This window comes from Cervus canadensis, chromosome 31 (assembly GCF_019320065.1).
Source record: "Cervus canadensis isolate Bull #8, Minnesota chromosome 31, ASM1932006v1, whole genome shotgun sequence".
In the NCBI taxonomy this organism is placed as follows: domain Eukaryota; kingdom Metazoa; phylum Chordata; class Mammalia; order Artiodactyla; family Cervidae; genus Cervus; species Cervus canadensis.
The window spans coordinates 28,583,366-28,609,851 of NC_057416.1; the positions used below are offsets into that span (position 1 = coordinate 28,583,366).

General features: G+C 42.6%; 1 protein-coding gene across 4 annotated transcripts in view; it reads left to right on the plus strand.

Annotated features, from left to right (window-relative positions):
* The first annotated feature begins 19,748 nt into the window (after positions 1-19,748).
* Positions 19,749-26,486, plus strand: part of UNC5D (unc-5 netrin receptor D) — a 603,713-nt gene continuing 596,975 nt past the window's right edge. For 3 of the 4 annotated variants that reach the window (XM_043454537.1, XM_043454536.1, XM_043454538.1), the window contains exon 1: positions 19,771-20,160. In XM_043454537.1, the coding sequence (XP_043310472.1) occupies positions 20,058-20,160 (103 nt within the window). In that variant the 5' untranslated portion in view covers positions 19,771-20,057. Of the gene's footprint in view, positions 20,161-26,486 lie in introns of all 4 variants that reach the window. The other variant, XM_043454535.1, reaches the window with a different exon arrangement.

Sequence of the window (26,486 nt, forward strand, 5' to 3'; positions counted from 1 at the left end):
TACAGCAGAAAGTAACACACCATTGTAAAGCAATTTTACTCCACTAAAAAGCAAGAAAAAGTGAGAGTGTTAGTCATTCAGTCGTGTCCGACTCTTTGCAACACCATGGACTGTAGCCCACCAGGCTCCCCTGTCCATGGGATTCTCCAGGCAAGAATGCTGGAGTGGGTTACCATTCCCTTCTCCAGGGGGATCTTCCTGACCCAGGGATTGAACTCAGATTTCCTGCATTGCAGGTAAGTCCTTTTACCGTCTGAGCCACCAGGGAAGCCAAAAGGTAATGAAAAAAGATCTGAGAGCTCAAACTAGTTGAGTTGTCTGAATAAAGCAAAAATAAAAACAAGAATGAAAAAGACATCATTAATGATTTGTGCATCTTATGTTGAAAATTAAAAAGGGAGTCTTTATTCAAGGCATAAACTATGAGAAATTCAAACATGTGTAAAATTAAAACACATTCAAAATATAGAGTATTGGATATAGTTAAGGATATGGGCTCTGAAGTGAAGAAAATCACTTATTCTATGGTTGAAGCTATTTACTGAGTTTTAAATTTTCATTGAAAGTGAAAGTCACTCAGTCATGTCCAACTCTTTGTGGCACTATGGACTATAGAGTCTGTGGAATTCTCCAGGCCAGAACACTGGAGTGGGTAGCCTTTCCCTTCTCCAGGGGATCTTCCCCACCCAGCGATCAAACCCAGGTCTCCTGCATTGCAGGTGGATTGTTTACCAGTTGAACCACAAGGGAAGCCCAAGAATACTGGAGTGGGTAGCCTATCCCTTCTCCAGCAGATCTTTGCAACCCAGGAATGAAACCCAGGTCTTCTGCATTGCAGGCAGATTCTTTACCAACTGAGCTATTAGGAAAACCTGATAGTAAATTTACTAAATTTCATTAAATTTAGTAAATTTTCATTCAGTTGAGTTGAGTTCAGTTCAGTCACTCAGTCGTGTCTGATTCTTTGCGACCCCGTGGACTGCAGCACACCAGGCTTCTCCGGCCATCACCAGCTCCAGGAGTCCACCCAAACTCATGTCCATTGAGTCAGTGATGCCATCCAACCATCTCATCCTCTGTTGTCCCCTTCTCCTCCTGCCCTCAATCTTTCCCATCATCAGGGTCTTTTCAAATGAGTCAGCTCTTCACATCAGGTGGCCAAAGTATTGGAGTTTCAGCTTCAACATCAGTCCTTCCAATGAACACTCAGGACTGATCTCCTTTAGGATGGAATTTTCATTATTTAACATAAATTTCTAGAAATTCAATTTAGTACTTTTAAATGTATAACTTACAGAATACAATATCCAGTTATTTTAAGTAAACCAGGCTTTTAAGAAAATGTATGAAGTGTTGTAATTATCATCACAATTCAGTTCTAGAACAACTCTTATCACCTCAAAGCATCACCACACACAGGTTTACAAGCAGTTCTTGCTCCAACCCTGCCCTCCCAACCCGTAACCTCAAGAAAACACTGAAAAGCTTTGAGTGAAATTGCTAGATTAGATGGTAAGTGTATGCTAATCTTTTGAGAAAACTAATGGTTTTCCAAAGCCACTGCATCCACCAGCAATGAGTGGGGGTTCCAGTTGTTGCATATTCTCAACCCATAGTTTTATAATGGTCTCACGTTGTAGTTTTAACTTGCGTTTCTCTAATCACTAATAATGTTCAATGCATTTCTCTATGCCCGTTGTTCATTCAGATATTTTCTTTGGAACTCTGAACATGAAAATGGACAGGGGCCTGACCATTCATGACAACTTCTGGAACAACAAGTCCAGGAAAGCCAAACAAAGACCTCTGCAGCAATTGGCCCAGAAAGGTCAGGAATTGGTAAATAACTGCCAGTTTTCCTTATTTTTGCTTCGGCTTTCAGCTCAGGATCAAAGGAGAGCTCTGTTCTTTTTTTTCTTTCATTTTGTTTTTAATTATCTTGCCTAGCCTTAAGCTGTGGAATCTGTCTCCTACTCAGGGCAAGGGATGTTTCTGCTTAGTTTTTGATTTTTCCATTTCTTTTTTTTTTTTTTTGGTCTGGCTCCCTAGGGCTTGCTCCTGTGTTTACATAGTTTAGTGGTTAGTCAATAATTTGCCAAGAGCTTATATTCAAACACCTGAAGCCCATAAGGCTGTCGTCCTAGGCAGTTAGATGTCTCTGTGGTTCCGGGAGCACATGCATATTTCGAGCCAGTTCCCACATCTCTGTCGCCTTTTGCTTCTTGCTGGATTCTCTCAGGCCTACTTTGCTGTTGTGTGTAGATTCCCAGTCAGTCAGGTATATGCAGAGAGCCTCCTTCAGCACTTCCGGAGCTCTCACCTTTGCAGAATCTCCCATTAATTTCTGCCTGGCTGCCGGTTTGCCACACTGGGCCCTCAGTCTTAGGGAAGCACGCTTGCAGGTGTTTCCCATTCATTTCCCATCGAGTTTGCCATTTACAGCTGACGGAGCTACACGATGTCACTCCTGCCCAATGTGAGACTCCCACTCGCAGCAAACCTGCTCGGATTTGGGGCCAGTCTTAGCCTGGCAGACCTACAGTTTCTCCGCAGTCAAACTGGGGAGAAAGGATAAGAGTGTCCTGAGGTCAGTGTCCCAGACTTTCACTGTTCTTGCTGCAGCTCTTTGCATTCTAGCTCCTTGGTTTGTCTCACTTTCTCCCATTTCAGAGCCCGAAATGCCTCTTTTTATCCAGTTTTAAGGTTTCTTTTGGAGGGGAGGGCAGGGGTAGGATTCACTGACACCCAATGCTTCCACAGGCTGATGTTTGTCTTCTTTATCAACTTTGGAAGAGCCTGAACCAGCTGTATTCTACAGCACACCAAAGTTCAGTTAGATAAACCAATTTCTCTGTGGATTTTCTTCTCTTTTGCTTCTTAATGCTATTCATTTTTGGTTTCATGTATTCTGCCCTGTCTTCAGTTTCTTTGGGGGCATCTATGTCAACCACAACCACGTAAGGAGAAACTCCTATCTACTAATTTTGCGCTGGATTATAGTCATGTGGAGGAGACATTGAGGCACTCCTTGAAAGAGAATATCCTGCAACACTCCTGAGGCAGGTGATCTATTTTGTCTCTTTTTCAAGTCTTTTTGTATGACGTTTTGGTCATTGCCCATGTTTTCAATTATTTTGCTTCACTAGGCAATGGCACCCCAGGCCAGTACTCTTGCCTGGAGAATACCATGGACGGAGGAGCCTGGTGGGCTGCAGTCCATGGGGTCACTGAGAGTCGGACACGACTGAGCGACTTCACTTTCACTTTTCATTTTCATGCATTGGAGAAGGAAATGGCAACCCACTCCAGTGTTCTTGCCTGGAGAATCCCAGGGACGGGGGAGCCTGTTGGGCTGCCGTCTATGGGGTCGCACAGAGTCGGACACGACTGACGTGACTTAGCAGCAGATACTATAAAAAGAGGCTTGTTTCAATTTTATTTAAAAAATTGTGTTTCTGAATTCCTTAGTAACATGATTCTTTAGCTTGTTGATTCTGGTGATGCACTCCTTTAAATTTTTATTTTATTTTTCAATTTTGGGCTGTGTTAGTTCTTTCTCTAGTTGCGGTGCTCAGGCTTCTCATTGTGGTGGCTTCTCTTGCTGTGAAGCGTGGGCCATAGGCACTGAGGCTTCAGTAGTTGTGGCTCATGGGTTTAGCTCCCCCATGACATGTGGAATCTCCCCAGGCCAGAGATCGAACCCATGTCCCCTGCATTGGCAGGTGGATTCTTAACCACTGGACCACCAGGGAAGTCGCTGGTGGTACACCCTTATTGAGGCCGAATTCCTGCTATTCATCATGCAGAGTGTAAGCGCATATTTGTCTGGATTTTATGAAGGAAAATCCCTGTGTTCAAAGGTTTGTTCTCCAAACAAGACATTCTTTTCCTTGGCTGTATACCCTTGGGACACTACCCATCTTGCACAAGTTAATTTCATGGTTTCGACTTTCTGTAACCACATAGGTAATATATTTTTGACCCTGAAACCTATATTTAGAAAAGCCTCATTTAAAATTCTGAAAGATTCTTCTAACCTGGATCTTAGGCCAAGACAGATGAGTCTTCTTGTGGCCTCTCTTTATTAAGTGGATATTTCTGGTTCACATTTTCAGTTTTGTTGAAGTACTTTATGGGTCCCTGGTTTGTATACAGGTCTCACATCTAATTCCTCCCCTTCTGAAGTTCCAAGGATTAGCTTCATATGCCCAGAGTGAGCATTAAAATGCAATTCTATAGGCTGTAGACTTTGTTAAATTCCCCAGGACAACCCCAGCGTCAAAGTAAGCTTATCTTCCCAGATTTATTTCTGGCCTCTGCATTTTCTCCTTAATTTGAAGGGAACTTTGAACTATAGAGAAGTATATGATATTTCATCCAGCATTTCTAGCTTTTTCGTTTGTTTGTTTTTCAGATGCCACAAGCAGAAATCTCCAGAGGGGTTTTAGTAATTTCTAGAATTTAGTTCTGGCATCTTCTAAGCAGGAAAATCATACACGTGTCAGAAATGTTTGTTCACTAGTCTCCTCTTGGCTCAGTAAAACTTTAAAATAATGTACTGCAATGGCTGAATCATCTTGAACATCGTTCGATACTGAGAGTGACAGCATTCTAGCTCATTCACAGTTTTAATGAGAATGACATGCACTTTGCTATATCACTTTGGGTCTGGCTTTGGAATAGTCAATCACAAGAGTGCCTTACGCTTCATAGTTTGATAATTTTTAGCCAGAATGTGTATGCAAAATGTCTCAGATGTCCTTTTAGCCCCTCCTGAAGTGACGGCAAGGTTTCAAGTACTCAAATATTATAATGTTTGTGTCGAGCAAGTGACAGCTATTATCACCCCCAGGGGAGGAGTCTTACTCCACCTGAAGCAACTTTCCCGCTGTTGCTCAGTCAGCTCTGCACTGCCAACTCACTCCATGGTTTGGGCTTGCTAGAAAGACAGGAGTCACAGAGATAGTGCAGAGTAACAAGGCTTACTCCCCAACAGAACAGACAGAGCAACATCAGCTTCAATGGTGGGTGTTAGGCCCCCACCTCAAACTGACACTGGGTGATGGTCTGAATGCACCTCCTCTTTTTTTTGCAAGCAATGGACCCCAGCCCCTCCTCTGTGCAATCTGAGATACAGGAAGATGAGGGCATGCCTGAAGATCATATGATGCACACCATTAAGCTGAACGAAGGAGCGTATCTGGAACTTGGTAAGATACTCCTAAACTGGGTGATGTGCTCAGCACAGGGGGTGGGGCTCTTTATCTCTCAGAAATATCCCAGGCTCAAGGCCACTCTTATGGGGTCATGCAAGGGTCAAAAGACCACGTGCACAAAGGAGACAAACATCTTTTCCCAATTTTTCATTGTTTACATAATATACATATATATGTAAATATATGTATATCATATATAGTCACATATAAACATATACGTATACAATGCAGTTGTTTTAGAGTTCTGTAATTATATTCATATAGAATTTATTTGGTATGAAGTTTCTGTCTCTGGTATATACTGTACATTTAAGTGTATGAATTATGTTAGTTTTATAATTGGAAAGGGATTTCTTTCTTAAATTTTCTTTGTTGAAATTTGAATCTTAAAGAAATAATGTTCATTTTGTCTAGTAGAAGAATACAAAGATGCATAAAATAAATCAGTAATCTCTCCCTACTCTCAAACTCTCCCCGCTTCATTTCCACATTTTTCTATTCATCACAATACAACACGGTTTACATATTTATTTTTGGTTGTGTTTTGGGGTTTTGTTGGCTTGATTAAAATGGAATCCCTATGACTCATGATTTATTTTCCTTAATTATATTCAGTATCTTGTAATAATGGGCTTCCCTGGGGGCTCAGATGGTAAAGAATCTGCCTGCAATGTAGCTCAGTCATGTCTGACTCTTTGTGACCCCATGGACTGTAGACCACCAGGCTTTTCTGTCTGTGGAATTCTCCAGGCAAAAACACTGGAGTGAGTAGCCATTCCCTTCTCCAGGGGATCTGCCCCATCCAGGGATTGAACCCAGGTCTTCTACACTGCAGGCAGATCACAAAAAGTGTCACAAAAAGTCAGACACGACTGAACGACTAACACACAGAAATACATCTTGTGGATGTACATATAGTGGAAAATAATCTGAGAAAAATGTGTATATACCTGATTCACTTTGCTGTATAGCCAAAACTAAGACAATATTGTAAATCAACTATACTTCAACTTTAAAAAGGAAAAAAAAAAAAAGAAACAGTAATCATATAAGTTTCAAAAATATTCCCCATTCTACTGTTTGTTTTTTGATGTTATACAATTAAGACATTAGATATAGCTTTTAAAAATCACCTTAATGAAGTGTAACTTGCATACAGAAAAATGAACAGATCATAATTGTACAGGTTAATGATTTATTACAGTGAACAAAGCCATAAAACCATCACCCAGATCAAGAAATGGGACAATATCTGCAGCTAAAAAATTCTCCCATTGTCCTCATTTATTCACAATAAATCCTCATTCCTCACTTTTAACAGATATGGATTAATTTTGCCACTATTAAGATTTATATATGTACACATATTTTAAACACACTATGATTTTGTTTGATGTGATCAATTTTCATTTACCTAAAAATGTCACCTTTTTATTGCTTTTTTCTCTCTTTTCATATTTTTTTCACATGATGTCACTGTCCTTCTGCCTGAAGGACTGTCCTTCTGCCCTTTAGTATGTTGATTTGCATCTGCTAATGATAAATTCCCTCATCTTTTATTTGTGGAAAATGTTTACATGCTTTACCTTCATAAAGGTATTTTTACTGAATATGGAATTTAATGTGGAGGACTATACCAAGGTCACAGGTGTGGAGCCCTCTACCAAGATCACAGGACAAAAATCTTCAGAACTGACAAAGCTCCATAGCAACTGTTGCTATGTGTACCCCTGGCCTAAACCACCATCCCCTGACTCCATGTTAGGTAAAATACCCACCTTATAGCACCATAACAAATCACCTGACACCACCCTTCCAGCAGGAATTTTCTTTGTCTTGAGGCTATAAAAATTGGACACCTTCCTAAAGGAATCGATCCTAAAGGAAACCAACCCTGAATATTCATTGGAAGGACTGATGCTGAAGCTGAAGCTCCAATACTTTGACCACCTGATGTGAAGAGACAACTCATTGGAAAAGGCCCTGATACTGGGAAAGATTGAAGGTGGAAGGAGAAGGGGATGACAGAGGATGAGATAGTTGGATGGCATCACCGACTTGATGGACATGAGTTTGAGGAAACTTCAGGAGATAGTGAAGGACAGAGGAGCCTGTTGTGCTGCTGTCCATGAGGTTGCAAAGAGACAAACATGACTTAGCGACTGAACAACAACATAAAAATTGGCTACTGACATATGATGGAACTACAGTTGAGCTATTTCAAATCCTGGAAGATGATGCTGTGAAAGTGCTGCACTCAATATGCCAGCAAATTTGGAAAACTCAGCAGTGGCCACAGGAGTGAAAAGGTCAGTTTTCATTCCAATCCCAAAAAAAGGCAATGCCAAAGAATGCTCAAACTACCGCACAATTGCATTCATCACAATTGCACGCTAGTAAAAGGAATGCTCAAAATTCTCCAAGCCAGGCTTCATCAGAATGTGAACCCTGAACTTTCAGATGTTCAAGCTGGTTTTAGAAAAGGCAAAGGAACAAGAGATCAAATTGCCAACAGCCGCTGAATCATTGAAAAAGCAAGAGTTCCAGAAAAACATCTATTTCTGATTTACTGACTATGCCAAAGCCTTTGACTAAGTGGATCACAATAAACTGTGGAAAATTCTTCAAGAGTTGGGAATACCAGACCACCTGACCTGCCTCTTGAGAAACATGTATGCAAGTCAGGAAGCAAAAGTTAGAACTGGACATGGAACAACAGGCTGGTTCCAAACAGTAAAAGGAGTACATCAAGGCTGTATATTGTCACCCTGCTTATTTAACTTATATGCAGAGTACATCATGAGAAACTCTGGGCTGGAGGAAGCACAAGCTGGAATCAAGATTTCCAGGAGAAATATCAATAACCACAGATATGCAGATGATACCACCCTTATGACAGAAAGTGAAGAAGAACGAAAGAGCCTCTTGATGAAAGTGAAAGAGGAGAGTGAAAAAGTTGGCTTAAAGCTCAACATTCAAAAAACTAAGATCATGGCATCTGGTCCCATCACTTCATGGGAAATAGATGGGGAGACAGTGGAAACAGTGTCAGACTTTATTTTTGGGGGCTCCAAAATCACTGCAGATGGTGATTGCAGCCATGAAATTAAAAGACACTCCTTGGAAGGAAAGTTATCACCAACCTAGACAACATATTAAAAGCAGAGACATTACTTTGTCAACAAAGGTCCGTCTAGTCAAGGCTGTGGTTCTTCCAGTGGTCATGTATGGATGTGAGAGTTGGACTGTGAAGAAAGCTGAGCACTGAAGAATTGATGCTTTTGAACTGTGGTGTTGGAGAAGACTCTTGAGAGTCCCTTGGACTGCAAGGAGATCCAACCAGTCCATCCTAAAGGAGATCAGTCCTGGGTGTTCATTGGTAGGACTGATGTTGAAGCTGAAACTCCAATACTTTGACCACCTGATTGCAAAGAGCTGACTCATTTGAAAAGACCTTGATGCTGGGAAAGATTAAGGGCAGGAAGAGTAGGGGATGACAGAGGATGAGATGGTTGGATGGCATCACCAACTCAATGGACATGGGTTTGGGTGGACTCCGGGAGTTGGTGATAGAGAGGGAGGTCTGGCGTGCTGCAGTTCATGGGATTGCAAAGCGTCAGCTCGACTGAGCGACTGAACTGAACTAAACATATGAGAGGGGCTGGCTTTCCCTGGTCTGTCGAGAGGTTGACCTGTTGCTTTGCACTGCCCTCCTTATCTCTGTTCTCTGCTCTTAATAAGGGCTTCCCTGATAGCTCAGTTGGTAAAGAATCCACCTGCAATGCAGAAGACCCTGGTTCGATTCCTGGGTCGGGAAGATCCACTGGAGAAGGGAAAAGCTACTCACTCAAGTATTGTGGCCTGAAGAATTCCACTGGACTCTATAGTCCATGGGGTTGCAAAGAGTCAGACACCACTGAGTGACTTGCTCTCAATAAACTCATTCCCTTCTAAACTACTCTTGTGCTCTATTCTCCATTTATTTTTTTTAAATATATTTATTTTACTCCATTTATTTTTGTTGTTTTGTTTCTCAGTGCTTCATTCTGGGGATTTTCTTCTGATCTCTCTCTCATGTCACCAATTACCTCTTCATCTGTGTCTATTGCAATGTTACCCATCCCAAAAATTCCTAGTTTCAATGGCTCTTATCTTTAAATATGGAAGTTTCAATGGATTATTTTGATTTCTTTTGTTCATTGCTGAACTTTTCCATATTTTCATGTAATTTATGAAAATATTAATCATATTGACATGTTAATCTGTACTTTATAAAGCCTCTTAATCTATTAAGTGCGAGAAATTCCTTTAAATGTTCTTTACTATAAAGTCATCACATTTTACACCTATATTTATTTCACTGTAATAATCTGATGGTATTAATCTGTGGTCTTCAGCACAAATCTGCTTTTTTTCTACAAAATATTCTTTAATTTTAATACAGTCACTCAATCATTGGCATTCTGTTATACCTTTGATATTCTATTCATTTATAAATCATTATAATGTCTTAGTGGGTTTATTTTTACATATTGTACTTAGTAATTTGGGTGTAATTTTCAGATGAATAATTATTTATACCTTTAATCCTAGAAAAATTTCATCTTGTAGCTCCTGAAAGGGCTTCCCTGATAGCTCAGGTGGTAAAGAATCCACGTGCAATGCAGTAGACCCTGGTTTGATTTATGGGTCGGGGCTGCCTGCATTGCAGGCAGATTCTTCACCAACTGAAAACTTATTTCCCCACCATTTCCTTTATGATCACTTTTTAAAATGTCTTATTAGTAGAGTATTTAAATCTAGGCTCAAAGTCTCTTAATTTCTCTTACATGTTTTAAATCATGCTTACATTTTTTTTCTATATCTGATGTCTCTTCAATATTATTTTTAAATTAACTAATTGCGTCTTCACTTTGTCAGCCTTGAGCCCTGGGTTTTATTACTTTTCTTTCTTTAAAAAAAGTATTTATTTATTTTAACTGGAGAATAATTACTTTACAGTATTGTGATAGTTTTTGCCATACATCAACATGAATCAGCGATAGTTATACATATGTCCCCCTCATCTTGAACTCCCCTCTCCTCCCACCTCCCTCCTACCCCATTCCAAGAGTTATGTCTTCTTATCCACTAATATTGATTTATTTCAGCCTAACTTTGATTTTATATGATTTTTGTGATTTTATAATAAGTGTAGTTTTTCTTTTTATACTTTGGAGCTTTCCAAATAAAGATATGTGATGTCCTGTGATTTTTTTTCATGAAGAGTAAATTAACATTCAAGTTGATTTTATTTTTATGTATTTTTAGCATTATATTATCCTCAAGTATTTTAGGATATTGGTTAGTATGATCATTTTAAGGCAGAGAATTCTTTTTCTGCTCCCCTCCCCCACTTCATCTCTTTTCAGTGATTACCATTCTGGATTTCAGATATGTGGCTATCTGTACCTAAAACCAAGTCCCTAAGTTTAAATTAGGTCTTATAAAAGTCATTCAGGACTTCTGAGTTATAGAATTATTAGGAGATGTGGCATTCAGCCAATATGAACCAATATATCAATATTAATATTAGGTTCACCTCCCAATGAGAGCTTTTTGTCTTTATAATTCATCTTTCCCTAAAGTAATTCATCTTAGATTGACTGAATTTGCCAGATGGGCTTTTCTTTTGAGTTGGAAAACTCTAACCCAGTCTCTTCAAGTTGCTCCAACTCTGATATCCCATGTAGCAAGAAACCATTGATTTCCTATTGCACTGGATTATTTGGACTCCCTCATACCACTTCCTGCTTTGGGAGCGAGAGACCAGAATGTGCATGGATTTAGCTTCACTCACCGTTTGTCAGTTCTGTTCTGTTGATGATCCATGAAGATATTCACCTTGGCTTTGAGCCAGCCATTTGTCTTCAGTTGTGGTTTTTTACTGTTGTTGTTGTTGCTTATCATTCCTACGTGTCTGAAGTAGAGTAGGATTAAAGGATAAAATTACCAGGTCATCTTGGTCAGAACTCATTTCCTTTTCTTCACACACACCCATACCCACACCCACACATACACTCTAGGTATATGAACCAGTTCATTCATACGCACACATACACACATATATATGTAGGCATATATCACAGATGTGATGCATAGATGCATTTATATAGATGTGTATTAATTCACTCATTTATATATACACAAACACACTAACAATTCATTTGTACACACACACACAGATCTTTGTCAACTTACCATGGGGGTTCTGTCCCATAAACCTATCATCACTGGAAATACTGTTAAGTTGAAAAGGCACTTACTACAGCCACAGAACATCCTAGCTTAGCCCGACCTACCTTAAAAGTGCTCAGAACACTTCCATTGGCCTAAAGCTGGTCAAAATCATTTAACACAAAGCCTATTTTAAAATAAAGCATCAAATATCATGTGTTGGTTGACTACTATATGGCAAGTGAAAAACAAATTGATTGATGGGTCCAGAATAGTTGTGTGTTCATTGTTCACCCTTGTGATGACAAGGCTGAGCTGTGGCTATCAGCAGAAACCATCAGACTACCTTTCAATGGCCCTAGATCAGATTAGAATTCAAAATTGAAACACAGTTTCTACAGAATGCATTGCATTTTCACATTATTCTCATAAAGTCAACAAATTATGTCAAACCACTGAAGTTGGGGACTGTCTACATAAATAGATGAACTGGCACAACCACCTAGACGCCCAGAGTGTGTGTGTGTGTGTGTGTGTGTGTGTGTGTGTATACATGTGTAATTTGCTTCCTCTTCTCAACAGAGAAATATATTGTCAGTGACTGAGTGCAAGAGAGTAAAGGAATTCTACATTTATTTTGTTTTGATTAGTTTCTTATAAAAGCTCTAATAATGATCATGGCCCTCTAGTGATCCCCAAAATCTACTCTTGAACTAGATTGTCTCTCTAGGGAAGCTGATACTTGGTTCGGGATGAAGTCATCCTCATACCTGACAGGTTGAGTGGAATATGTGGTTGAATTAAATTGCAAATGGTACTCTTTTAAATTTTATTTTCGGTAAAATACCACTTAACATGTAAAGCAGATCTTTTCTCCTTCAGAATGCATGACAGCCATTTACTAATGAATGCTTTTAAATCTACTGCCTGAGCCTTAAGATATAACAAATTATAAATTCATAGTTTTTTCCCATAAAGATGGATAAAAGGAAGCAGGTATATAGTAGGATTTGGGTCAGAAAAGTCAAAGTCGTTTTTGAAAACTGGAAATGATCCTGTGTGTTAAGCTCGCATTTTCTCTTTGTACACCATTGATTAGAATCATGCAACAGTTACTTAAGTACTGCTTTGAAGGATCCAAATGAGTTGTCATCCCTCTCTTAGTGACAGGTAGTCATTTATGATGTTTTATTCCAGAAGGGAGGTCAAGGGAACTGAAGGAAAAAAGAAAGAGAAGAAAATTAAAAAAAAAAAAGAAACCTTATTTTGCTTATTTCTTTTATTTTACTTCTCATAGAAGCCATATTTTTCTTAGTGATTGGCATTTGTACAAGTGGCTTCTTAAGATCAAAGGCTCTTTGAGAAACTTCTTTGATAGCATAATCCACCCCCAAATGCATACACTACCATTCTGTTCATCATAATTTGTCCCAGAGGCCAGACTCCTTTTTCTTCTCTTGGTTCTGGTACTGCAAACAGGCACTATTGACCTTTCCAGTCTCCAACTTTGACAGATTGCATCCATCTATTCCTCAGCCCTTGTTCTTCAGGAAAACAGGCAACTTTAGTATAAAAAGAAAGCCACTGGCTCTGTTCATGGCTGCATACTGGAGCCTGTGCATCTGACCTTACATTTCCCCAACAATTGGCTTTGGGTTCCAGGAAAACAAAGCAGCTCTGAATCTTGTAATATTAATGAGGGAATGGAGAGGTTAGAATATGAGTTTGTTCTGCTCGTCATATTTTTGGACTCTTGATTCTGTTCTTGACGAGAACCTGCAGGGCAGTCATCTCTTCATGGGTTCAGCGGTCTTCTATTTGGGGTGTGAAGGAAGAATGCCATCTACCAGGTCAGTAAACAAAGGCATCACGGTCATCATGCCATCAATCACTGCCAGTACACCCTGAGGGGATTCAGGATGGAGAAGAGCAGGATACTGGTCCTAAATAGTTAACACGCACATCAAAGGATTGATTTCAATGAGCCCAGACTCTGCATCTTCCCATATGTAGAAAAGCGCTAAGTTCATTGACTTGAGACATCTGATTTTTTTTCTTTAATTAACAGTAATCTTTCAATGTTCCAGCTACCTGGTTTTTGTTACAAAAATTCCTAAATATACTGGCTCCTCACTCACCTCTTCAGAGCAGTCCCTCAGAGCTACCTGAGAGGCTGCTGCCTGGGCTTAAGTCCTCAGCAAGTCCGCTGAATAAAACCTCATTCTTGACTTCTAGATTCTGCTTTTTTTTTTTTTCAGTTGGCAGGAGACAGGTGTGTGGTGTAGTGAAGGTGACATGGCAGTCACGTCACCTGGAAATAGGCATTTACTTTATCTCTCGAAGTCTCTTCCCCTATTTTCTCTGTTCACCAGCAGGCATGTACCTACCAGCAAAGATCAAGAAGAAGAAATGAATGAATGAATGAATGATGTCCCATGGCAGCTTGTGGAAGGAACACACAGATACAACCTGGGCAGTAAAAACCTGTCACAGACACAGACTCCACAAAGGGTTGGTGGCATCTTCCACTCATCGGTTAAGAATCATAGCCTTTTCTCCCAACATGGAAAGATACCAGGCTGTCCCCAAGTTACCACAAGGTGCTGGGCTGAGAAACTGATGCTCCGTGCCAAGGTCAGGTAACTCAGGCGTTGCATGTTACACTGTCATCAGAGGCCACATCTTTTATGATTTAACACATCTTGTCTTTCTTCACCCAGTTTATTATTTTTTTTAAAGAGCTAACACATTAATTTTACTGCCAAAGAATTGTGTTTCTTGTTATTATTTTTAAGTTCTTTCATTCATCTGTGTCAGCAGCTATAGCCCAAACTCCTAGATGCCTGATTCCAGGAAGAAAGTCCTGGAGTAGAAAACAAGGAAGGCATACTTACAGTGTCAGGAAAAATGTGTTTAGAGTCTTATCTGAGTGCCCCACTGCCCTTCCTAAACAAATGCATTGGATTTCTGCACTTTATTGCTGCCTCGTAGCCCAATATCCAAAACAGACCTTCTCTAATTTTGTCTGTGTGAGACAGTCTCCTTAACAAATGATTCCATATTGCCTTTACCAGGGAAGGTTGTTAACCTGTATTATTGTACCCAGACAGAACATCGTATGGGGGGCACTCAAGCCTCCCCAGCTCTCAGCATCCTTTCCTCCCCATGTTCCAGCAATTTTCTGAATCATAAGCAGGTTGTGAGCCCATAGTGGTGAATGAAATCCTGTCTGCTCTCTGTAAGTCATGTGCATTTCTGAAATACGCTGCTCTGATTGAACAAGACCTTTTTGGGGAAATGACTGACACCAAGGATTCCCAATGGCAATATTGCTTGCAGACTATCTCATTTAATTGTATTGCCAAGTTTACCCATTGCAGTTGCCAGCTGTTGCTCTTTCATCTGTTGATTTCAGGTCTTCCCCTATTAATGATCATAACTGTATGATGAATAGAGACAGGGGCTTTTATCAGAAACATCCGGCAGTAGCAGAGCTTAGAAACACTTGGGTCGAGAAATGAGAAATAGTAGTCAGGTTCCTGGAGGAGGAAAGCCACAAATGTGGGAAGACTGCCTCTCTATGGCGCATGCTTAGGAAAGGATCTGTGTGTAGCCTGCAAAGGCCCTAGAAACATTAAGAAAGATTCTGACAGCAGTTGTAACTAAAGCTGCCTATTCAGTCCTGAAAGTAAAGCAAGAGGTACCACTATGTGGGGGAGTTCTTTTCTGCTCTTTTCCCCCTAAGTTTTCCCCAAATATTCCTAAACCCATCGTCTCCATCTCCTTAGCTACAGCTGAGTTTTATTCCCAGAGGTCTTGATCTCACTGACTTCTGACACCTGGCTTTTGTTCAGATTTTCAGCAGGCACCTCCTGCTCCTAAAATAATCCAGTTCTATTGTTAGGGAGGCCCCGCAATGTCTCCAGACTTTCTGAAAGCTTCCTTATCTAAGGGCCTTCCTCTCTCTTCTGAGTGTGTTTTGTCTTTAGTAATTTAGATCCAAACTATAGTCCTTTTGCTCTTTTTCATAAAGAATTCACTCGCCTCCATAACTTTCCTGATGATTTGCATCTCCCAGAAGAAAAGCCATGTGTTGGTAGGCATGGCTTTCCACTTACCCCTTGGCTTCTTTTTCCCTCTCCATCTCCTGGAACAAGTTCTTTCCCTAACTCTTGGGTTTTTTTTTTTCTTTTAAGATTATTATTATTGCATTTTTTTGGGGGGGGATGTGGGCCATTTTTTTAGAAGTCTTTATTTAATTTATTACAATATTGCTTCTGCTTTATGTTTTGGTTTTTGGACCACGAGGCATGTGGGATCTTAACCCCCAATCAGGTGTCCAACCCAATCCCCTGCATTGGGAGGTGAAATCTTAACCCCTGGACCACCTGGGAAGTCCCACCTCTTAACTCTTGCAGAATATCTCTACTTTATTTAATGTCTTTTGGAGTTTTACCACTTCTACCAAACAGGTGGGTTAGATCATTTAAAATGTTTTTTTTTTTTTTTTTTTCCAGGCAAATACACAGGCTTTCCTAAGGAGTTATAATTAACACTTAAAAATCATTTATCATATTTGGAAGGGCATATCTTGCCATGCAAAATCTATTTTCTCCTCCAAATTACACTCAGATATTTTCTATTTTTTGAGACTAGTTTGGCTAGAGATAATCAAAGGCTGCGAAGAAAGAAGGAAATCTTACCACTTGCAACAATAAGAATGGACCTGAAGGGCATTATGCTAAGTGAGGTAAGTCAGAAGGAGAAAAAGTACTGTATGTTCTCACTTAAATGTGCGATCAAAAACAAAAACAAAGAACAAAATGAACCAAACTCACACACACAGAGGACAGATTGGTATTTGCCAGAGGTAGGGGGTGGGGGCTAGGTGAAATAGGTGGACGGGATCAGAAGGTACACACTTCTAGTTATAAAATAAATAATTCCTGGGGAAGTATGTATAGTATAGCATTGTGACTGTAGTTAAAAATACTGTTTTTCTTATGTGAAATTTGCTGAGAGTAGATCTTAAAAGTTCTTATCACAAGAAAAAAGATCGAACTATGTAGGGTGACAAATGCTGACTTATTGTGGTGATCATTTCATAACACATACAAACATCAAACCATCGTTTCGTACACCTGAAACTCATATAATGTTATATGTCAATTATACTGCAATAAAACAGGCAACGGAAGTAGAAATACTCTACCTTTTGATCTCTAGGTATCAACTACTAGAAAAGTCATATTCAATTTGAGCAACAAAAATGGAGAAAAACATTTTCCTAAGCCTATTCATTAAATGAATATTCCTTGATTACAGCTAATACTTATAGATTGGCTATCACCCAAAATAATTTCTCTAGAACACAACACATTTGCTACATAATTGTCCCAGTTTCAGAAGAAGTGGCTTAATTTCCAACTTGGTTGTACTGAGCATTCAAGATCACTATGTGCTAGAGTTGAAAATGATGGATCTTCAGTAGGGTTGATGTTAAGCTCATCTAGTGAAATAGCCCCATTTTACAGATGAAGAAACTGACAACAGGGGCTGCTGACTTGCCTCCGGCCACACAGTCAGTCCCTGGCGGTGTCAGGGCCCAGCACCCTGGCGTCCTGATTCTCAGGTCAGGTCTTCCATGCTGCTCCTCAGCCAGAGACAGTGATCTCAAGTAGTGACTGCTCAATGTACTTCTCCCAATGGGTATGGATGGTTCTCCAAATGGAACGGAGTACGATTCATGCATCTTATAAAATAGCCAGAGTTAGATTAACAGAGGGTGTATTGAGATGTAGAACATGATTAATACAGGACCCAAAATGAATACATGGTCTGTGTGATGTGTCATAATACTGATGACCTCACCTCTCCCAACCCTACAGTCAAACAGTATTGAAGAAGATGAGGAGGAAGGTCTACGTCTGGTAAACCTGACAGACTGGACACAACCTCAGGCTTTATCTTGGGTCTAGAATTGTTCAAACCGGTGCCTCATTCTTGATGGTCAGCCACTTGGTCATATGAGTGAGTGAGTGAAAGTCGCTCAGTCGTGTCCGACTCTTTGTGACCCATGATCCATACAGTCCATGGAACTCTCCAGGCCAGAATACTGGAGTGGGTAGCCTTTTCCTTCCCCAGGGGATCTTCCCAACTCAGGGATTGAACCCAGGTCTCCTGCATTGCGGACCAATTCTTTGCCAGCTGAGTCACATTATTATGTGACCTTGAGCAAATCACTCTCTATTCAGCCTGACTATCTGCCCAACAGGGATAATAGTACCTGACTTCCAGAGTTTGGTTCTTTTCTGAAACAACAAAACCAAAAATATATAACATATATTTATATACAACAAATATATATATACATGTAATATATCCATGTCTGTATGTAATATACATAAACTGAGCAGGGTATGCACTCAAAGATTCTTAGTCTCCCTCGTCTCTTAATTGTGATCCCAATTTAACTTGACTTATTAATCTCACCTGTTAACCTTATTAGCTCATCTATTTCCTAGATATTTTTTCAAAATAAAATTATTATACTTTTGCACCCCTTTGAAGTCAGTAGTACTTAAATACTCTCTCAGAGAAACAGTCATTCCTTTTTCTTTCTTTTTTTAAAGAAAATACTCATTGTGATATACCTGTCACATAGTCTTGAAGAATAAGGAAAGTTGGAGGATGAATGACTATTTTCCAGGAGACAGGTAAAGCATATTTGGTAGATTAATTCCCAATTCACCTTCTCAGAGGAAAAGGACAAAACCCTCATTTACCAAGATTCTAAAGAGATTTTCAGGAGAGTCCCTGGCCAGTCCCACATCAGTCTTTGTTCCAAAGCCTTCATTCCCCAGAGCTTGGTTTTCTTGACCGGGTCCCAAACCTTTTATTGAGCGGCAAGAAGACGTGAGGAAGAGATTGCTGACGGTCACGTGTCTGGTGGCGCTCTGGAGAGGAATGGTGTGCGAGCTTATCAAGGAATCAATCTTTCTGCCTATCATCCTCTTTTTCCTCGGAAGAAAGCTATTTATCGCAATTACCTCATCCAGAACAATTACCTCACTTTAAACTGTTTATTCTCCCGAGAAAGGTGTTTGGAAGCAGGTAACAACTTGACCAGAGAGATGGATTTTTTAAAAGTACTGTATCGATGTTGGATGTGGGCAGTGGGGAGCCGTTGGGAACTTTTTCTTTCAAACCAAGACTTCATTTTCTATTGGGTCCACCAGGCAAAAGGGGACACATTCTGACTAGCTGAGTTTAGACACCATTCAGGGGGCTCAATACTGCAAGAGAATGCTATGCGCTGCCTCTGGAGCCTTGAATTCAGGGCCAAACCCCCAGGGGCGTTCTTTGTTCTGAAACTGTGTGGCCTAAGGCAGTGTCTCTCAAATGGCTCCTTCTGCAGGAGGGAGAAAAAGAGGCAACCACAAGGTACTTTCAAAATCAGTTAAATAAAGATTTGACAGTCTATTCAAAACAAACCACACTTTTAAGAGAAGTCTTCTTTCCTTCTTACAAAGCCCCAGCATGACTGCCTTTCCCTGATGCTTACGAGAAAGGCAATTGCCAGGGCCCAGATTAAAACAAAACAGGAGCTGTCAGAAACGAGGTAGCTTTCTGAAAAGTTGGGGGGATTCCAGGGTGATTAGAACCACAGACAAGGAAATTGGGGAGAAAAAAAAGAAAACTCGATCACATCATCCGGTTGCACCCAGGATCCCCCACCCCTTTCTGTACATCCTTGCATATTTCGCCTAGCTGCAATAATGGGTTTATTCCAGTGACATTTTTTCCCCCACTTGGCATTTGAGTCTTTTTTTTTTTTTTTTTAATGCTTCAAGAGTGTTGCCTGATTTGATTTAAAAAAATGGAAGCTAGACAGGCAGGGCTGCGAAAGGGCTCAAAGTTGAACAAAACAGTGGTTTCCAGGAAGCAGGAGACTCAGGCTGCCGAGATGCCCACATCCTTCTGCACCGGGTTCGCCTCCAAGAGGCCCGCCGGCTCTGCGCACATCTTTGGAGCGCGCGTGACCTCCGCGAGCCCCGCTCAGGCCCGGCGTCCGCGCTCGCTGAGCGGAGGCTTTTTTTGCGGAACGTGAGGGAACCTGGGGCGGGGCGGGGGGTGAGCGCAGCCGCCGCGGGGCTCACCTGCGCCTCCCGCCGCCTGCCCCACCCAGCGCCGCGCGGCCGGCCGCCCCCGCCCCACCCGCCGCCCCGCCCCGGCCCGGCTCATTGGCTGCCGCTCGGAGGGGAGGAGAAGGGGCGGCCACGGGGGTCTCATTAGGGATGCGGGTTTCCTCCTTACCTCCCTAGTCCGGATCCCGGCGGCGGCGGGAGAGCTGCTCCTGACCGGTGCGGAGGGGAAGGCGGGCGACTCCGGCAGTGACCGTGGCGGCGTCGGTCGACCCGCCGTGGGAGGCTATGGGGACGCGCGCATCCTCTGGGTGCCCAGCGCGCGGCGGTTCGGAGCGCCCTGCCCCGCTGCTGTAGGGAGCGGCCGTGGAGCAGTCACTCGCTGAAGACCCCCGGGACCCACTCTCCTCGCCCCCCCTGGCTCGCCGAACCTCTCCCGGGGCGCGGAAGAGGACCTGTTCTCCTGAGCGGGGCGAGCAGCATGGGGAGAGCGGCCGCCGCAGGAAGAGGCGCTGGAGGGGCCCGCCGGTGGCTCCCTTGGCTGGGGCTCTGCTTCTGGGCGGCGGGGGCTGCGGCTGCCCGAGGTAAGCGCGGGGCCGAGCGGGCGGCGGAGCCGGGCGGGGGCCGGGGGGGACGCGACCGATGGTACCCTCACCTATGGCCTTGGCTTTCCAAGTTGCGCCCTGCACCTCCCCGCGCGCGCGGAGCGCAAGGGTTGGCTCTCGGGTGGAGGACCTCCGAGGGGACCACTGTCTGTCTCCCACCCCAAGTTTGCGATCAGCTGCAATCCTACAGGTTGTTGGGACCGCAGGGCCCCTACCCTGCCTTGATTCTCTTCGCTCGCTCCCTTTTCCGAGCCCTCCCCAATTGCTGCAGACTGGAGTCCCCCTTTCTCTTTACTCCAATCTCATTCTCTCGAGTCCACTCTACTTCCTTCCGAAGCGAACCCGTTCTCGGGTGGGCGCCCCGAGGGGTGTCCGAGAGCTCTTGGGGAGAAGGGACCGGGTACTGGGAGACTCGGTAGGGTGGGCTTGAATGGAGATCGCGCCTTTTCCCTTTGGGGAGAAGCACCCAGGTTGAGGTCCGCGAAGCTCGACACGCCTCGGTCGACACCAGCCCGAGTTCGTGGGCAGCACTGGGCTTTCTTTCGAGAAGGCCGCCGTGTGCCCGGGAAAGCTGCGTGCGCGGGCCGCGCGTAACTGCGCTGCAGTGCCCACCGGGGTTCGCAGTTGGCCCGAGGCCGGTCACCCGGCGCCTCGTCTCCCAACCGGGTGCCCGCTCCTGCCCGGGAGCTCGCCAGCGCGGGGCCCCTGAGCGGCGGGGAAGCCGCTGCTTCTTTTTACTTAGGAACGTAGACCCCATTTTCCCTGGCTCCTCTAGACTCCAGCAGAGGGAAATTTCGCGACTGGTTTCAGCTCCACCTTGAGCGAGGACGGGGAGCATCAACTTAAAACCCGCGGACTTGTTTGAAGGTGATCAGAGGCAGTGTTACGCAGAGCTTGAGGATTGTGCCTTTTACCTTTGAAATCACCAGGAAGCTTCTCCTTCCCGCTCTTCTTTACCTTTCTTTTTTTCCTGGGTGTCATCCATTAGGCTTAGAATTTGTAAGTTACATTCAGTGATTTACTTAACGCTGGTCTGGCGAGAGGTGAAACTGACCTGCCCACCTCATTTCCCTGGAACATACTGTGAGTAGCCGGGAGACAGAAAAGGGTGGAAAGGGTTGAGAATGATCATAAAAGAACCAGTATCATCTCATTTTTATAAAAGCTAACGGTGTGTTAAAAGCAGTCTTGCTGCCTGGAATGAAGAGTTAAAAAAAAAAAGAAAAGGTGGATAGAGGTTTTCCCCCTTTTATGATCCTGTTCAGTGACTATTTGCATTTCATTTCCTGAAAAGTTCCCCCCCCCCCCTTTAATGGAGTAGGCTTTTTAAAAAGCAGGAAAGGCTTAAAAAATGAGCCCGTGATTGCACACACTGGTGGTGGGGAGCATAGTTCTTTTCCTTGCTGGAAGAAGCACAAGCTTCAGCCATTTAATTTACTACGGAGATTGCCTCCTTGCAAAGTCAGCTCTGAGTTGTTTTTAATACACTGTTCTGGGGGAAAGCGGGCCTTTTCTGTCCTGAATGTTGATTTTAAATGTCTGAGTTTGCACTTGCTATTCTATGCTGAGTACCTAAGAGTGACTGATGCCACATACTGACCTTTGGAATTTGGTTGATGGGTCTGTCTTGAATCTAGCTTGAGACAAGAGGTGCGGACCTGCCAAAAAGCCTCTTGGATGGAGTTTTGCTGGCTGTGAAACTAAGGCTAGCACCTCTTGTCGGCAAGCTGTTCTTCGGAGGACTCCTGGAAAACACACTGTACACTCTGCAGGCTTATTTACAACAAATGTCTTGCGCAGATCATAGTAATGTTCGAGACACATGGGGTGGAGCTGTACATCTGACTAATATTTCCCTTGTAATATTTTACTTGCTGGGGCAGCAAGCCCATTACCTTTAGCACCTGTCAGAGATTCCCCAAGAAATGAGCAGTAAACAGGCTGCAAAATCTGTGAAGCCCCATGCGCCTGACTTGGCACAGGTGGGCACAGTTAAGAGTTTCTCAGAACAAAGGGTGGGTTTCAATGTTACTTCAGTTCTCCCAGCCCAGGAAGGTGCCCCTTCATTGAAAGCAAGATGAGGTCCCCCTGGGGACGTGTTTGCTAAGTGGTGATATCTCTGGGGTTGGCCTCATGTTTTTCTTACTTATCCAAGTAAATAGTTTTTTTTTGTTCTTTTCACATTGTTTTGAACTAAGCTACTCTGCTTTCCCTAAACAACATGCTGTTATTGACTATATAATACTATTGATTATTAGTAGCCATTTCTTTACAATTAGCTACCATTTGTTTCCAAGATGATTGTACCAACTCCTTTCCCTCCCCTTTTCTTTCACTCCATATTTAAAGTAAAACCGTCTGAAAATCGGAATGAGATTTCAGATGATTGGCTTTGAATGCCCTCAAAGAGGAAAATACTTGGGGCAACAGACTGCCTGAAGAAACTATGTTCTGGTTCTCTTCTTTGTAAGCTAGACTGCTTCAGATTTATGTTCCTGGTGGATAGCATACTGTAAGGAAGGCACTTGGGTACCATGATTACCGTATATTTTAACACTTTCCAACTTAAAAGAAGGTGGTTTAAAAGTTGTTCATGACCTGCCAAGTGCTAATTGAATCCCCATCATGCTGTCACACTGATTTGTTTTTGTTCTTTGAAAAAAAGGAGCACTGTTGTTGATCTGGTTGTAATTCCTCTGTTAGATACTGTACTTACGAGATCCCAGTCTGAAGGCAGGGAGGAAGATGATCTCAAATAGGCTATGCTTTCACCCAGTTTCTTCTTTAAAAAATTTTTTTGGACAGTGCAATCTTCCTTACCGTAACCATAGCAATGCATTAAGGGCAAGAGAAATACACGTCTACTTTATGGGCACAGTATGTCATGTGGTTTGTGCATACTTAAATCCATTTACCTCCCTCATTCCTACAGTTTTAAATCTATATTCACTTTCTCCTTAATGAACATTATTACTGCCTCCCCCGCCCTACATTCTGCTTCTTTTTCCTCCAAAATCTGCCCCTCCACAGAGGGCTATGAAGAAAGAACCTTTTCTCCCAATTTCTTGATGGGCTTTTCTTTTTGTGACTCTTGGATTGTGCTCTTAGTTTGAGCAGTCCAGTGACACATTCTTTTTCTACCCAACAAAGGGTTCTGCTCAGGAAATCTCTTTAAGTATCTCAGTTGTTAAGAAATTTCATTGTTTTAACCTGGCCATATAATAGCAGCACCTGTCACTTTTTTTTTTTAATATTCTTACTAGGAAAATAGTAATGTCAGCCTTCCATTCTTCCTCACTCTTTGAATGACCTGTCTGTGGTTTTTTAAGTGGTACCCTGCAGCCTGGGAAAACCTGTGGAACCGCAGGAGTCCTCAGTGAATTCCATCAAAACTCTCTAAGTGGGACTGGTAGATCCATACCCTGCTGTCCCAGTAGTTGGGGAAATCCTTTCCTATTGCCTCAATGACCCATAAACTTTTCACCATCCTCCTTCCACCAAATAAGGACCCAACTTAAAATATTGTCAGCTTTCAAGGTTTCTCAAGAAATAGCCTGTTCAGGAGTTGATGAAATTTGATATCACTTCCTTGGGTCTGTCGTCTTTTTTAAATATGGAGGTTGGGGACCCAGACCATGGGTGTTACAGTTTAATCCCAAAGACAGGTGAACCAAGAGAGATTTATTCCATGACATCCTCTTAAGGAAGGTGGTGGTGGTGGTACAGGATGTCTTCTTAATGGGCAGACACAGGTGTTCACAGAGCCAGCACATGCCCCCCTTCTTGTTACACCTTTGCCATGAATTCTGATTGTCCCTTTCACTAGGCGGTACCACTTGACTTAGTGCGTTATTGTCTGTTCTTCTGTCCTCCTCATTCAGCTGCCTTCATGAACAAGCAGCCTCGAATAACCAAAGGGGGCTTTCTCCTGTCCTTGTTGGCCTCACGCTCTAGGTAAAGGCACTTACCTGCTCACCCACTAGTTGTCCAGTGCCCAGCAGGCAGCAGACCTATCATTGTGTTGCTCCTACTCTTTATATCATGCCTGTTCTTTAAGAGAAGGTTTTTTGCACTCTTGCTTGAATATTAGATAATACTAGTAGTGACTGTATTTACAGGCTTCCCTGGTGGCTCAGTGGGAAAGAATCCTCCTGCCAATGCAGGAGATGTGGGTTTGATCCCTGGGTCGGGGATGATCCCCTGGAGGAGGAAATGGCAACCCCTTCCAGTTTGCTTGGTCTGGAGAATCCCGTGGATAGAGGAGCCTGGTGGGCTACAGTCCATGGGGTCTCCAAGAGTTGGACACTAAGCAACAGAGCACGCATCCACACATGTGTTAATTACTCTAAACAGTTTTGCACGTGTTAACTCCTAGAATGCTTAAAATAACTCTCTGAGGTGAGCACTCTTAAGATTTTTCTGTTTAAGACAGGAGAACAACTTCACAGAGAGGTCAGATTCCTTGCTCAAGGCCACGGAGTTTAGTCTGTTGCGGTGGCTGGATTTGAACCCACGCAGTCCCGCTCCAGAGCCCACGGTAAAGAGGCTTTTCTAAACTGTGCCGAAAGCAAAACGGCTCTGATATTTTGGTGCCACGAGGGCTAAAATTATCTTTCTAACTATGAGATTTGCAGAAGAATTTAGAGGAGCTTAAATAAATCTATAAATGTATTCAGCTACATCTCAGAGATTTATGTTGTATGGAAACAGCCACCCTCTCACCATTCAGCTTAATATACTTTGGGATCAGATTCACACTTAAAATTCCGAGCGCCAGCTTCTAATGTGATAGCTTGCCCCCCCCCCACCCCCAATTTTGAATTTCAGCACAAAATATTGCTCTGATTGAATACGCCATCCATGGAATGGCAGATCCCAAGAGACTATTTGTTGCCTGTCTTGTATTTTTAGCCTTGTTTGCCGGGGAAATGTGAAGCGTGAGATGGGAGACTAGATTGTTAACACCAGAGGTTGCTGTTTCTGCTGTTTTGGGTTCTCCTGCTGCTGCTTCTGCGAGGCAGATGGCTTGATTCATTTATAGAAGAGAGAGATTCGGTCTGTTTTGCATCTCCACTTTGAGAAGAACTTTTAATTGTTTTGTACCACATTGCGTTGTCTGCTCTTACTGTGCACGTAGACATGCCGTGCGTAGATAACGTGCAGAAATTAGGTGGATGTTCCTGTATTCAGTTTGGACCGCGTTAGAAATCCACGGTGCATTCTCTTGTGCTTCTGGAGGATTTCTTTGAAAAGTGGGTTTGTGCGCAGGACGGTGGGGACCGCCTATGTTGTTCTCCACACCCCCGCCCTCTCTGGACGTCCCTGGACTAAGAAATTAGGGGCAGAAATATTAGGGTTGTGTTGATGGGGCTAAAGTAGAAACCAGAATGTGGAGTCCTCTTGTTGGCTTACGTCAGACCACGACAGGATGTAAAATGTTCCCTGATGTTTCAGGTTGTAAAATGTTTCGTAATACTGTTTTCAAGAGGGCAGGAGTTCAGGGCGGCCTGTATTTTTCCTATATGATCAGTTTCTTCTGACAGTTTCCTTCCTAATTAAGGAAGCCGGAAGCCAAAAGCTGTCTTCCAAGTGAGGTCAGTTACAGCCTCACTTAAGGCAGGTATTGACTTTCTGCCCCCAGATTTCTGGTTCATAAAGTGCTAAAGAGCCTCTCTCCCCAGAATGAAAGACCTTGACACTCTATATGCTTCCGCTGGAACCTGGCTTGTAAGGATGGGAGGAAGCATATGGGGTAATTTTACTGCAACACCATGGAATTTGACTCAGGATGGGTTTTACAAGATGTGTTGTTTTTACTTCCACTGAATGGTGTAACTTCTCAATCAGGTAAGTCCAAGGGAAAATGACATTGCAGACATCCCCCGAAGGTAAGTGATTGGCAGACAGTCCTAGGAAGGTGGAGATACTAGAGGTTAAAGCAAAGAAATCCTGGTGACTCCAAGGGCCCAAGCAACATTGGGATGACTAGGCTTAATGTCATTCATAGATTTTACTATAAAAGCAAGTGTATTTACTAAATATTGGATGAGAAGATTTGCCTCTATAAGAAATTTGTGGCACACACCATGGAGTTGTTTTCATGAGATTGGTGGTTCCTGCCTTGTCACAGTACTTACTTAGTAGTTACCGTCTTTATTTGAATTTAATTTAATAAAATCTCCTGGAAGAGGAAGGGAAACCAAATGATCACGGGTTATGAAAGCTAAGCTGGTAATATTTGAAACACACAAATCAGGACTTTTCAAATGTTAATGTACGTTTGAATCACTGCACATCTTGGTAAA